We start from the raw sequence: 14,388 nt of genomic DNA, 5'->3' as shown, positions 1-14,388 counted from the left end.
GTACTCTGTGCAACGCAACGTGTCGTAGTACACGGTGTTCAAGCGCATATCGCTTAATGGACGTTTTCAGACCGTGTGGCGTGTAAGCCGATTATCGAAATGCACGGCTTTAAAGATTAAGCAGTTTATAGAACATGCATTGTGTTTTACAGTCATCGGTATAGAGCGTCAAACGCGGATTTGCATCATGCCAAGGGTGTAGGTACTGCATGACATCAATCAGCATCCCTGTCCACTCTCCCCTTGCTTCAAGTTAAATTAGCGCAAAGCTTTTCGCCGCTTCCCATTGGGGCGAAGATTGCGGAAGTTAAGCTCCATAAAAGTATAATCCACTTCTGCCTGCGGATAATAATCCCTGCACACGCTATACAGGGGCAAAATCAAATGCCACTCCCTTGTAGTTGCCTAGGAGGAGTGTCCGAGTTGCCGCACAATACAAAGATTAAACACTCCCCCTGTAGTTGCCGAGGTAGGGTATTCTACAGAAAAAGAAAACAAAACGCTCTCTAGTAGCGGCTGTCTAGATAGGGTGTTTGATTTTTCTCTTGTGTGGCGTGGCTGCCTCGAGTCCGCCGGTAATCATTCCGGCATCATGACAGCAACGTACAAATTAGGATAATGCCGCTGACGAAGCCATGGATCGCAGCCAGGACACTTGGTCTAGCCAGATATAGTCACGCATGCAAACATATAGCCCCAGACATTGTATCATCCTCGACTTTCCTAGGTGTTTATGCTTATTGGCACATGCTGTGGGTCAGACTTGGCACTTGTGATCGTTGCAATCTGAGAGCAATAAAGATAGCCGGCGCGTGGCCCGGGACGAATAAACTGCGCCGTCGATAATACCTACCAGTAATTGACCTGCAGTAACACAAGGCCATGCCTGTACAAGCCGGCACATGCGTGCATTGGACAGTGAAGAATCACTCATGTCCGATGACAAGAGGAAATCACAGCTGGAAGGCCCAGGACCGCTATCGCGCGAGATGGAACAGCTAGCGTGTTGCGCTTGCGACACGAGACGCCTTCACGGCTTTTTCGCAATAGAGCCCATCTAAATTGATAGCGAGGCGCGCTAACTCCACTCGGCCTCATGCATGGCTAATCATGGAATAACTCCTGCTAATTATTTTGCTTGTCCTTTCCTTCCTCTGAACTAGCTCTCGATTTCAAGGTTCGTCCTCCGCCGCAACCGCTTATTTTTTTTGTTGGGCCATACCATTCTCCTCCTCTTCGCTTCCAATCTCACTGCGCTTGCTGAAACGGTATCCTGGATTGAGACGCGTACGTTCGTCGCGTACCAGAAAACCGATAGTTCCGCCTACCCTGTGTACACATTCTATCGCCAAACTTTGAGTTGTTGCTATCTAAACTCTTTCGTGCACCATCTCCGCTCACTTGCAGTTACCGACGAGGCACAACTGCATCAATGGGCTGTGTCCATGGCGGGCTCCAGACGATCCGGCATTGGTGAGATGAATCTAGATCTGGGAACACATCAACTCCAGCCATCCATGGCCCAGCCGCTGGCAGCTGGGGGTGCGGAAACTGCTGATGAGGCGTCTCCATGTCCACCGCCAGCCAGTCGTGCGACCAAAGCATTCTGTAAGAGATGCAAGAACAACATAGGAGATTTTTACAACTCCTGGTACAAGGTCACCGGCAGCTATTACGTCCCCTCGCTTCTGGGCTCTTACAGCTCTACCTTGCGACCCATGGGCAAACGAAAAGCGGCGTCAAAGGGCACCGAATTAGCAGGATGGTAAGCTCAATCTAATCCCCACATTAGTCCTTTCTTCCCATCCGTTTGTCATATCTCTCCCTATTATACCTTTTACCGGCTATCAACAAACTCTTAACATATAAGCGGGTTTATCCCGGCTGCAACGGGTTGTACGATATTTTAAGTTTCATCCTATAAGCGTACCCACGCTAGTCGTACCAAATCTTCTCGCACTATAGATTAACATCCATCGAACCGGTCCGCCCGCATTCTACATCCCGCATTCCTAATTGTTGTTCTTTCAAACTCCCCGAGGCTTCTGGACTGACGTCGCAACAGTACCATCCAGCCTTTGTCTTGTCCCAACCCTGACTGTCACAAAACAGCAATTGGGTTCACTGTTATTGCTGCACCCGCAGGAAAGGGATCTTTTCGGTAAGTGACATCACCCATCGACGTTGCAAGTTTTCACATGTTCGTGCATGCTTATTCCCAGTTTTTTTCTATGATGGAAGTCATCGACATTCATTAGCATGGTGGCTGACATGTGATTCGCTTCAGTGGACGAGACTTCTTCAAGCTGGGTCGCATTGAATTGCAATGCGAGATAGCAACAAACCAGTTCATTGTGGTCGGACCTGAACTCGACACTTGAGCGGATTTGCTAGTGAATGAAGACACACCCAGTCCGTCATCGTCGGCTGGAACACCAAACGCATCGTCAGCTGAGGCCATGGAGATCGACTCGCGTGCGCCATCTGTAGAGCACGCAGATCACTTACGCAGTTGGTACGAGCAATCTCAGGAGCGTGACATAATACAACAGCAGTCGTTGCAGCCTATCGGAGGCAGCAAGCAGTCAATGATAGCACCATCGTCCAAGCACTCTCCTTCGATACGAGATTCTCCACACGTTGTGTCTCAAGACATGGCCCAAACTTTATTGCAATCTTCTTTGTCCCATCATCAAGGGGCCCATGGGTCTCATATACGACCTGACGTTAAATCGACGAGTGGCCAGTTTGAAGCTCCCGCAATGACAGCCCGAGAATGGTCTCGTGTCGAGAGGGCTCCAATAAACGGTCATCACTACCCTCGTTCACCACAAGATGTCAATATGGATGCTATGGCACGTCTACAGACGCAGATGTCTCAGAATAGTGGCGCCTTAGCTGCGCACACTCGCGACATAAAAACCGGTCAGGAGGCGGTTGGAGCAATGGAAGAAACAATCCAGGAGTTCCACACCAAGTTCATTCGACAAAGTGCCGATATCCAAAGAATCGAAACGCTGGCTGCAAGACTCCAAAGCGAGATGCAAGGCATCCACCATACGATGGAATCCATTAACCATGAGCTACAGGCAATTCGGATGCAAAGGCAGTCAGCTAGCTCAGTTGCGCCACCCGTGGCTCAAACTTCAGCAATGGAGCTTCTGGCGCGGCAGTTGAATGACGTGTCGCATAAGACGACTGACCTAGACAACTTGAAGCTTCATGTTGAGATCATGAAGGACAAAATCTATCGACTGGAGGAGCGCGCCAGACCCGAGCCTTCACAAGCACCGCCCTCCATGTACCAGGCGCCACATACATCAGTGACGCAGCCTTCCCAGCCTGCTCCTACCACCACTACATCACATCAAGGTACACCAACAGTGACGTCGAGCAACAGAACATCTCAGCCAACACCCAATGGCCAGCTTCAGCAATCTTTGTTTGAACCTCCTCCTACAACGTCTGTCACAGTGGGTGTTCAGCCTACAAACAGCCAGACTAGCGGATGGGCTACCGTCAACGCAGGCGTGAAACGGGGCCACCAAAATGGCCTTGAGACTCCGCAGGGAAGCAATGCTTATGCAACTGAAGCTACCAAGAGGCAGAAAATAGTGGAAGATGGTATTTCGGGCTACACAGCTTCGCAGCAAACTCCTATGACAGATGATCGGTTCCAGACACCTACGCAGGTCATACCATCTCAGCAAACTGTTCCCCAATCGACGCTGGGATCGCAACCGCAACAGTCATACCACGTTCCATACACCACACAAGATGGCCCTTCGGACGCCAGCTGGCAACCCGAGTCTCAGCGCACGGTTGAGCATCGACCGCGCGGGCGTCCACGTGGTAGCGGAGGTCCTGGAAGTCGGGGCGGTAGAGGAAGGAAGAGCATGCCAGTTCAACACCACGGTATACTCGGAACACCCGAATGGGAGAGGGACGATTGGCAAGGTGTTCCCGATTCGCAGACCACCTCGGCTGGATACTACAACCACATAGGGCAAGCAGGACGAGGAGGCATTGCACGCCGCGGCAGTGGTGGCGGAGGTGGTCGTGGCGGCTACGCAATCAGCGACCATGCTAGCAGTCTCGGTTTACAGGGCGTGACAGGTGCGCTGAGCTTTGGATCGCCCGGCGATCTGTATGGGTCGGGAAAGAAGACGCGCACCAAGCCCATTAGGAACGCAGATGGCGTGTTGATACGCAAAGACGGCCGGCCAGATATGCGTTCGCAATCCTCAGCAGCTAATCTCCGCAAAGTACACGAGCGCAGAGACAGTCAAGTAAGTCACTCGCCTACAGGCTCGAGCTTTACGCCTTCCAATCTCCAGTACGCGGCCTCGGTACAGGCGCCAGATACACCAAGCCCAAGTTGCTACGCTGCCGACCCAAGCGCGACCGATAAACACAACGCAATCATGGGGAAAATGTTTCCGGATGGTATCGACGCCGGACGAAAGAAACTAGACTACACACGTCAAGTCTTTGAGGAGAATCGCGATCACACTGCACACCCACGATCGCGAAACAGTGGCTCTGCAATGAGGACGGCGGTTCAGATTAAGAATGAACAAGTCGATCGGAACAGAATTTCTGAGACACAAAGTCCACAAGAGCAAAACGCAGACGTAGATATGGATGGAGCTGAGGACCATGAGGATGACGAGGGTCAAACACCTGATGAGAGCAGCGGTCAAGTCGGAGGTAGTGTACAGTCGGAAGATCAGACTCAGGATGTGATTACAAAGGAGAATAATAGCACCCAAGCTGCTTCACAGACTGTTGCAGAGACGCAGGCTGTCGATAGTTCGGTCACAATTGGAGCGGGGTCTACCCAGACCGAATAGCGAGACGGTGCAGTGATAGGAGTAGAAGCTAGAGGTTATTTTGGCATTGTATATCAATTGCTAGTTCATCAGTGACATTCCTTTACACGGAGAAGCTTCTTTCCCCATGTCTGATCAGTTCTAGTGCAGAAGAACCCATACCTCGGGTTAGCGTGACGTCACAGGCATTGATCTCATCTACGTGCGTATATGCGAGACCAAGTCATAATTCCTGTACCTATTCCTCTTATTAATTGGGCCGGAAATCACCTTACTAAAAGCTTAGTATTGGAGGAAGACAGTACCACGCCATACAAGAGAAAGACCGAACATTTTACTCAGGCAACTACAGGAGTAGCGTTCGATTTTTTCCTCGTATAGTGTGGTACGAATCTCCTTAGAAACAGACGTATCACAATACAAAGTTTGTACCCCAAATCCAATGGTAGAATTATCTTTCATTACACGTTGGTTTTATAATCACTACAATACATTTTTTTAACCCTGTGCGTGCTTTTAAAACGGAACTACAGGAGCCTTCTCTGACCCGTTGGTCCTCTCTGGGTAGTGAATGGCACCTTCTGTGGTAGCGCAGTTGGTGAGGTAGCTAGCGGAAGCGTTGACAGGGATAACATTGCCTTCCTGGGGACGACCATAGACCTATTCGTACATTAGTATTAATTGAAAAGCCGCAGATACTTGTCCATTGTGGTACTTACATGCTCGTAGTACCAGACCTCGCTCAGAATGGTGTAACCCCTGTCAGTGGTGTTCTTTCCAGCATCTGTAGCATTGTACCTAGGGCCAGAGCAACCCAAGAACGGGATGCCGCCATGCTGCTCATACAGGACGTCGACGAGATCAGAGTAAGAGTAGGTGGTTGAGTTTGAGGGTGTGATGTCCTTGGCGGCAAGCCAATCGAAAGTTGGGAACCTCTTGTAGTACTTGATGGTCGTCTCGAAGAAGTCGACGACATCTTCGTGCTCGCGGTACTGCGGACCGTAGCAGGGAACGTTGAAGGTAGAGAAGCAGGTTGCGTGCTTGGAGAACTCGTGGGCCCAGAAACCGGGGTTGTCTTGCTGCCATGCAATCCAGTAAGTGTTCATGTACTCTAGTAGGTCGAAGCGGCCAAATGGCTCGAGGAAGGTGCCGATGTTGGATCCGTTGTATGGGGGAACAAATGTTCCATTTGGTAGACCGTTGGTGGTGTTTGGTCCGGGGATAGGGTCGTACTGGCGGCTCAGGTCGCAGTATTGCGTATAACTACCGTTACAAAAGTCTGGCCATAGACCATGGAGGGTCCATGTGTCGGTGGGCAAGAGTTGGCCTTCAGACTCGCGACCGGTGTATGTGTTCCAGAACTGAGTGCTTAGCAAAAGTCCACCAAAAGTCTCGACGCAGCAAGAATCCACTTTGGAGGGGTCTTGCGCAGGGCAAGACAGCAATGGCTCTTGCAGCTGGCATGTGTGGTTCAGGGGACTTTGGTCGGGGTAGAGCTGTGCATTTGCCGTGGCTGCAAGCAGAGCCGCAGCTCCGGCCTTGGAAAAGGTAGTCTTCATCTTGTCTTTATCCTTAAAGCTAGACGGTGAATTGAGAAAGAGATACACTGCGATGGGGAAATCCAATCATGCTGGGAAGCCGGCATCTATAAAGCTCTCAAAAAATTTGGCCACGGCCTACCCAGGCCGCTGCAGCCCCAGCCGGTCCTTACCGTATGTAGAAGGTACATTCTCCAGATTTCTGGTTCGAGCTCCGGCGGCGGCGATGAGCGAAAGATTCACAGTACCTGCATGTAAGCTAGACGCGCTCACGTGTCGGTCCTATTGGTAGATAAGAGAGCAAGGCTACGCATGCCGCGCCGTGGTGCTTGTACCCACTTGAGCAGTCTCCGAGGCCATGGTGCTCGAGGTGTGCGTCGAGATGTGAGATTGGTGGGTTAGGTCAGCCCTGATGACGGCTTCTGTTAACCAATGCAGGAAGAGGTTGGAGTTGCGTGTCGAAGGATGGCCGGGACAGAACGTGGGTGAGATGACAGGGTCTGGCTTGGTTGGACCTGCTCCCCATGACGCTCCCCATAACGGAAGACGCATCCAACGCGATGGCTGTATTACTCAAAGGACAATGAGATCGTAGGCAGACGACCCGGAGGCTTTTTAGGCCTGCCCCGTATCCTCAAAACCCAAACAGCGCCTCCAACGGCATACCGGACCAGCTCGCGCTCCGATGGGCACTGCCTATCTCCGCCTCCACATCCGCCCTTCGTCGTCATAGCATCAGCAACACGACACACAGCCATGCGCGCCCATCTCAAGCCCATCCCAAGCCCGCGCTGTTTTTTAGGCACTACGGGACAGCAAAAATGTCTCCCTCGTCCTCCATAACCGCGCTGCCGCCACACAGGCCAGACAACTACGCCACAGCCCATCACATCGGCAAGCCACCCACAAACTTCAAGAACCCATGGCCCTCGTACAAGAATGACGGCATAGTTGCCGCCCTCCGCACACGCTTCAGCACCCCAAAGAACTTTGTCCCTGTACCTGCCGATCGGTCAGGCCTGGTCCAAGTGCACAAGCCCGACTTCAGCAATACGACCAACGGGTTGAAGGCGACATGGATAGGACACGCGAGTTTCCTCATCGAAACAACGGCTTCAGAGGGGAACGAGAGGGGTATGCGCATCCTCCTCGATCCTGTATGGAGTGACCGCGTCGGACCATATGGCATGGTGGGCCCCGTACGCTTTACACCTCCACCATGCACCATCGACGAGTTGCCAGAAATCGATGCTGTTTGCATAAGCCACGACCACTACGACCACCTCGATTCCGACACGCTGAAGAAGTTGAATGCCAAACAGAATGGAGACTTGCGCTTCTTCTGCGGTTTGGGTGTCAAGACCGTCCTGACAGGGCTCGGCGCCGGCATCAAGGCCGACCAGGTCGAGGAGATGGACTGGTGGGATGGCATAACCGTATTCAAAAAGGGCGTAGGAGGCGTAGAATTGGTATGCACACCTGCCCAACACCGATCCGGGCGCACACCCTGGAACTTTGACGGTACGCTGTGGTGTAGCTGGATCGTCAAGGAGCCTTCATCGTCCGGCAAGAAACTCTTCTTTGCTGGAGATACAGGATACTGTCATGTTTTTTCCGACGACCAATACTCGCACCACGACGCGCCACATCCACCTTGTCCGGCTTTCAAGGAGATTGGCGATTTATACGGCCCCTTTGATCTGGCGCTTGTGCCTATTGGTTGCTTCAAGCCAAGGTCTGTCTTGTCTGGCCAGCACTCTAGTCCTCAGGACTCTTTGGCCATACATAGGGATGTGAAGAGTAAGAAGAGTATAGGTATGCACTTTGGTACGTTCCGTGGCGCCTACTCGGCGAGCTACGAACCAGTTACTGAGCCGCCTGAACGCTGGCGGAATGGTGCAGAGGCGGATGGTTTGAGGTGGGGAGTCGATGTCGACCTCTGTGATATCGGCGGGACGGTCGTGGTATAGCAGTGTTTTGACTGTCACGCTATACAAGGGAGAAGTCGAACACCCTACCTAGGCATCTACAGGAGATCTATCAATCTCCCCTGTATGGAAATACTCTACCTAGGCAACTACGGGGGGATTAATTCATCTTCCCCTACATAGTAATACTCTCTACCCAGACAGCTACAGAGGAGCTTTGGATCCTTTTTTTATACAGTGATACTCTATCTAGGCGGCTACAGAGGAGCGTTTAATCCATCTTGATATGGCGATACTCCATCTAGGCAGCTACAGAGGGGGCGTTGACTTTTCCCTTGTATGGCGTGCTGTGGTACTTGGTGCAGTTGCCACGCGCTCCTTCGAGCTTCTCTATACTTGGCTCGATCACTATACCATCTCACGCTATACAAGAGAAGAAATTGAAGGGAAAACTTCTTCGGATCCCCCCAGCAAGATCAGATGAGACGAAAGGTGTACATGTATATAATATCTGAAGTGATTCACACCCCTTACTCCTATTACCTATTTAGGCAATTATTTCGGAGTCTTTTACTTCCATCTACTCTTTTAGGGGGGTTGTTTTAAGTGTTCTGCTTCCATCTAGTCTTTGGGGGTGATTATTTGAAGTGTTCTACTTCCATCTGGTCTTTGAGGGGTATTCTGCTTCCATCTGATCTTCTTAGGGGGATCAGAAAAAGTTTTCCCAAGTTGAACACCATACTTGGCAACTACAGGGAGATCAACAAACTTCCTGTACATAACGATACTCTACCCAGGCAAATACAGGGGTGGCGTCTCTGTTCATGATATATGCACTACAGTCTCCCTCACCCCCCCCCCCCCCCCCCCGGTCGAACTACCTGGCACACCGGGGAAGGGAAAAACTGAACGCTATCTCTCCCGGCTGCCAGGAAGCTCGACCGGGGGAGGGGAGGGGGAACTTGTAGTTGAGAATGATTTGAAAAATGCATTATGTCTATGCTCATGGCGGAAGAAAAGTACCTTCATGATTACTCATACAAAGCCAGTGATGCCTTCTACTACATATCCATAGAATAACTCTCGGCGGATCGCAAATGGCGCCGTCTAGTTGTACTGCATGTAGGTAGCAGTCGAGTTGAACTTGAGGTTACCCTTGATGACCTTGTCCACAGCAGCCAGGAAGTCCTTCTCGGTGGCGACCTTTCTTCGAGCCCTAATTGCGAACATGCCCGCCTCGGTAGCTACACTCCTCAACTCGGCACCTGTGCTGTTGGGGCAGAGACGAGAGATGAGCTCCCAACGAATGTCGCGCTCTACACTCATGCTCTTTGCGTGGATGCGGAGAATGTTGGCCCGACCCTCCATGTCTGGTAGCGAGAACTCAATCTTTCGGTCAATACGTCCTGGACGCATAAGGGCAGGGTCGAGAGTTGAAGGTCTGTTGGTCGCGAACATGACCTTGATGTTGCCGCGCGCGTCGAAACCGTCAAGTTGTGTGATGAGTTCCAACATGGTACGCTGCACTTCGTTGTCGCCTCCAGCACCGTCATCGAAACGGGCGCCACCAACAGCATCAATCTCGTCAAAGAAGATGATGCACGCCTTCTTTGTTCGCGCCATCTCAAACAGCTCGCGTACCATCCTCGCTCCCTCTCCGACGTACTTCTGAACAAGCTCGGATCCGATAACTCGGATAAAAGTGGCGTCGGTTCGGTTGGCAACAGCTCGGGCGCAAAGCGTCTTTCCAGTTCCCGGAGGACCGTAGAGAAGAGCACCCTTGGGGGGGTCGATGCCGAGGTTGACGAAACGCTCTGGTGACAGCAGTGGCATCTCGACGACTTCTCGTAGCTTCTCAATCTGCTCTTTGCAACCTCCAACATCTCCATAAGTGACATCAGGCTTGTCCTCGACCGTCATCATGGTAACCGAAGGGTCAATCTTTGGCGGTAGAGGAAGCAGGATCTGGTACTTGTTCCGGTCCACACCGACCCGCATGCCCTCCTCGATATCGGTGGGTGAGACGCGCTCTCCGAGGTTCACGACGAACTTGGCAATCTGCTTGACGTTGATGACATATTTGCTCTTCTCCGAGTCCTTCTCGTCCTGTATTATCTTGGTGCATCGTGCGACTTGAAGCGGTTGCTCTTCTTGCATTCGTTGGCGGTCGGCGGCGATATCCCAGAGATGTGGAGGTGCGAGACCGGTATCTGATTCCTGGGCGAGTCAGCAGGGCATGGCCGGAGGGGTTTGAAGGAACACATACTTTGACGCCGATCTTCTCGTTTATCGTCTGTTGCTTGTCCTTGATCTCCTTCTCCAGCTTCTTGAGTTCGGCGCCATAGGGTGCGGCTCCATATGTCTTCAACACCTGAATGTCCCTGTCACGTCATTAGCCCATGCATGCATCCGTGTCTTCTCGCCTCTTACTCGTCAGTCAGAGGTGTGATCTTCTTCTCCTCAACCTCGTCGTCGGCAAAGTTCTTCTGGTACTTCTCCCAGGACTGGCCCGTGGCTGAAGGCATGTTGACGGTGCAGGCGGCGACTGTCGGGCGGCCAAGATGATGTTTGGGCTATGCGTGCGGTAGAGTTGGGAAAGAGTCCGGGTAGAAGCGACAGGCAGAGCAGATGCGGGGGTTCGGGTGAGTGTATGGGGTTGTTGGTGGTGTAACGGGTGAAGGTGTAGCTGTGATGCGGCAATGGCCCGGCGAGTCGGAGCTTGTGGATTGGCCGTGCGCTACGTCTATCGCGTTCTCGAAATATTGTCAGTTCGCGTCCAGCCAGGCACCACGACTTCCCCGCCAAACCTTTTACGATACCCCTCTTTTAGCTTTGTCCTTACTACACACTGAAAGATGGCTGCTCAAGTTGCAAACGGCGGTACCGGTGGCGGTAACACCGCTTTCAAGGTGCGCGGCAATGCTGAGCTATGAAAACATTGACTGACTTTGGGCCAGGACAAGGAGAAGCCCAGAGCTGTTCGCAGCGCCAACATCATTGCCGCAAGAGGTACGCAGCTCGACTACGACTGTCTAGAAGAGTCTCGCTAACTTCTATTGTACAGCTGTCGCAGATGCGATCCGAACTGTATGTCCCACCATGGGGTGCGGGGAAGAACCAAATACTAATGTTTCGGCAGTCTTTGGGACCAAAGGGCATGGACAAAATGGTAAGAGAAGGCGCAATTCTCTGGCTTTCGTCGCTGACTCGTCCAGATCCAAACTGCCAGAGGCCAGACCATCATCACAAACGACGGAGCCACTATGTTGAACCAGATGAGCGTTATGCACCCATCCGCCAAGATGCTCGTCGACCTCGCACACGCCCAAGATATCGAAGCTGGAGATGGCACAACATCGGTTGTCGTCATTGCTGGAAGTCTGTTGGGCGCTGCTGAACGGTTACTGGGCAAGGGCATCCACCCTACAGTCATATCAGAAGCTTTCCAGCGCGCTGCGCAAGAGGCCATATCGATATTGACCGACATGGCCATTCCCATCTCGCTCACGGACAGGCAAACTCTCCTCAAGACCGCCACAACCTCACTCTCCTCCAAGATCGTCGCCCAAGAGCCCAAGCTACCCATCATGGCTGTAGACTCGGTGCTCAAAGTCATCGACCCCAAGACTGCAGACAACGTAGATCTGAAGAACATTCGCATGATCAAGAAGTCGGGTGGCACCATCGAAGATAGCGAGATGATCGATGGTTTGGTACTCAACCAGCCAGTAGTCAAGAGCGCTGGTGGCCCCACATTGAAGGAGAAGGCACGGATAGGCCTCATCCAATTCCAGTTGAGCCCACCGAAGCCGGACATGGAGAACCAGATTGTCGTCAACGACTACAGGCAAATGGACAAGATCCTCAAGGAGGAGCGCACATATCTGCTGAACATGGTCAAGAAGATCCAGAAAGCCAAGTGCAATGTCCTGTTTATCCAAAAGTCCATTCTTCGAGATGCGGTCAACGACCTCAGTCTGCACTTCTTATCCAAGCTCAAGATCCTGGTTGTCAAGGACATTGAGCGTGATGAGATCGAGTTCATCTGCAAGGTACGTATCATGAAAATCTTGCGTGTATAAAATCTAATACAAAGCAGAGCACTGGCTGCAAGCCTATCGCCGACATCGACTCTTTCACAGAAGACAAGCTCGGTTCGGCAGATCTTGTCGAAGAAGTACAGGCATCAGGTGCGCGATACGTCAAGGTTTCGGGTGTGAAGACAGCAGCCAACACAGTCTCCATCGTCTGCCGAGGCGCCAACAGCCTCATCTTGGACGAGACTGAGCGGTCTCTACACGACGCTCATTGCGCCATTCGCTCATTAGTCAAGAAGAAGGCGCTACTTGCGGGTGGCGGTGCCCCTGAGATTGAGATTGCGCATCAGCTGTCCCTCAAGGCTCGCGAGCTTTCCGGAACCGAGGCTATTTGCTGGAAAGCTTTCGCCGACGCCATGGAGGTCATCCCAACAACGCTGGCGGAGAATGCCGGTCTTAACAGCATCAAAGTTGTCACCGAGCTAAGGCATAGACACGCACAAGAACAGAAGAATGCAGGTATCAGCATTAAGAGCGGGGGTGTCAAGAACGACATCAGCGAGGAGAATGTACTACAGCCACTGCTAGTCAGCACCAGCGCTATCGAGCTTGCAGCCGAGACAGTCAAGATGATTCTGCGAATCGACGACATCGCCCTGTCGAGGTAAAGAGTAGCACAATGGCCGACATAGCAGCGAAAGAAGCAGTATACCACGAGTAATGAAAAATTCGAAGAGCTGTTGATGTCAAGTACTCATCTGGAGAATGCCCCGACCTTGCATGTGAATGTAAACACTCACAATGCATTTAGCGCATGATTGTCGTAATCAAAGTCTGCACGTGGAAAGTGTGGAACTGCAGTAGCGGGACACGTTGTCTTCTGCACATTGCCAAAATGAGATAGCCCATGAATCGTGTTTGCTTTTCCACGTTCCGCATTCGGACAACCTCATCTTACGGTATGCATGCTTGGAATGAGTGATGTTTCTGACTTGGCTCACTCGAAAAATGAAAACCGCGGCCGTGGACAATTGCGTGTGTACTGAATAGTTATTCCCGTTGCCGATCTCGCACTCGCCTAGTTGATCAGCAGCAGATGCAGTGCCTTTCGGCTTTACTGTGCTGTACTCATACGCAGTGTATACGTGTACTACGTGGCCAAGATAATGCAATCACCTTAGCCCAACGACTTTGTCGTGCACCTAATGTTGCAGGATGCCACAACATGATAACCGTTTTGATTGTAGCACAATATTGACTTGTGGCCTTGCAGCTAGCAGATCACACCACGAATATACTAGTCTAGATGTCTAGACAGAAGGACTCCAAGGCGGCAGGCTAAGGATGTCAACACACCCATGACATGCATCAACGAAAGCCAAACATACGTGCAATGACTAATACAACAGCCATCTCGAACCTAACTATTCAGCTTCCCAGCCTAACACCTGCCACAGGTGCTGCTACGTTAACGTCACACGAGTAACGGCGCGAAAAAAGGCAACTGACTACAGAAAACCTTGTCTTCAGCCACCGTACTCTGTCCAACGGCTTTCCCATGGGCACTTCCACACGACAAGCAATGATATGCACATGTCGTAGCTTTTTCTCAAACCTACGTTTTCTTCTTTCTGTCGGCGATTACCTCGAAGCTATGGCACTACCGCATGTAGTGCCACAGCCTATACTTTTGACTTTATATACAAACAACGATCTGCAGGCATCCAGGCACAAGGAAAACCTCATCCGTCTGATATCCGGACCACCCATGACTAAGGAATACCGTAGCCGTAACTGAGCCGAGCGCGATACGCGCTGCGAACGCAAGATCGAGTACCAGAGTGCTGCTGGGAGCGAAAATCTGGACGGAAGCTGAAACTTAGCGTACCATACCATGAGAGCAGTTCGGCTCGGCATCTAGTTCGTTAGTGTCACTCGCGTGTACATACCGACAAGGGAGACCTGAGAACTCAAGGTTCAGCCTGACGTCGAAAGTGGAGCTTGACCGGAGAGAAAAAGGTGGAGTTGAGGTTAGCATAAGAGTTGATGGTTG

The 14,388-nt window shown here is 51.7% G+C and overlaps 5 protein-coding genes across 5 annotated transcripts; 3 read left to right on the top strand and 2 right to left on the bottom strand.

Moving 5' to 3' along the window:
* The first annotated feature begins 1,165 nt into the window (after positions 1-1,165).
* On the top strand, positions 1,166-4,929 carry ACET3X_006754 (uncharacterized protein). The gene has a single exon (XM_069452918.1). It carries the CDS (start codon positions 2,460-2,462, stop codon positions 4,851-4,853), a length of 2,394 nt encoding a protein of 797 aa, XP_069305522.1. The 5' UTR covers positions 1,166-2,459; the 3' UTR covers positions 4,854-4,929.
* Positions 4,930-5,348: 419 nt separating this feature from the next.
* On the bottom strand, positions 5,349-6,391 carry ACET3X_006753 (uncharacterized protein; the record flags this gene model as incomplete). The annotated part of the gene is made up of 2 exons (XM_069452917.1): positions 5,349-5,492; positions 5,552-6,391. The coding sequence occupies 2 exons, from the start codon at positions 6,389-6,391 to the stop codon at positions 5,349-5,351; spliced, it is 984 nt and encodes a 327-aa protein (XP_069305521.1).
* Positions 6,392-7,191: 800 nt separating this feature from the next.
* On the top strand, positions 7,192-8,340 carry ACET3X_006752 (uncharacterized protein; the record flags this gene model as incomplete). Its single annotated transcript, XM_069452916.1, has 1 exon — positions 7,192-8,340. One exon carries the CDS (start codon positions 7,192-7,194, stop codon positions 8,338-8,340), a length of 1,149 nt encoding a protein of 382 aa, XP_069305520.1.
* A 1,065-nt stretch (positions 8,341-9,405) lies between these two features.
* ACET3X_006751 (uncharacterized protein) lies at positions 9,406-10,823 on the bottom strand (the record flags this gene model as incomplete). Its single annotated transcript, XM_069452915.1, has 3 exons — positions 9,406-10,515; positions 10,565-10,679; positions 10,729-10,823. 3 exons carry the CDS (start codon positions 10,821-10,823, stop codon positions 9,406-9,408), a joined length of 1,320 nt encoding a protein of 439 aa, XP_069305519.1.
* A 274-nt stretch (positions 10,824-11,097) lies between these two features.
* On the top strand, positions 11,098-13,243 carry ACET3X_006750 (uncharacterized protein). The gene is made up of 6 exons (XM_069452914.1): positions 11,098-11,207; positions 11,256-11,307; positions 11,363-11,385; positions 11,438-11,467; positions 11,514-12,350; positions 12,398-13,243. The coding sequence occupies exons 1-6, from the start codon at positions 11,154-11,156 to the stop codon at positions 13,001-13,003; spliced, it is 1,602 nt and encodes a 533-aa protein (XP_069305518.1). The 5' UTR covers positions 11,098-11,153; the 3' UTR covers positions 13,004-13,243.
* The last annotated feature ends 1,145 nt before the right edge of the window (positions 13,244-14,388 follow it).

Source organism: Alternaria dauci, chromosome 6 (assembly GCF_042100115.1).
Source record: "Alternaria dauci strain A2016 chromosome 6, whole genome shotgun sequence".
Lineage (NCBI taxonomy): Eukaryota > Fungi > Ascomycota > Dothideomycetes > Pleosporales > Pleosporaceae > Alternaria > Alternaria dauci.
The sequence above is the reverse complement of the archived record's forward strand: the minus strand, read 5'-3'. Positions and strand labels throughout refer to the sequence as shown.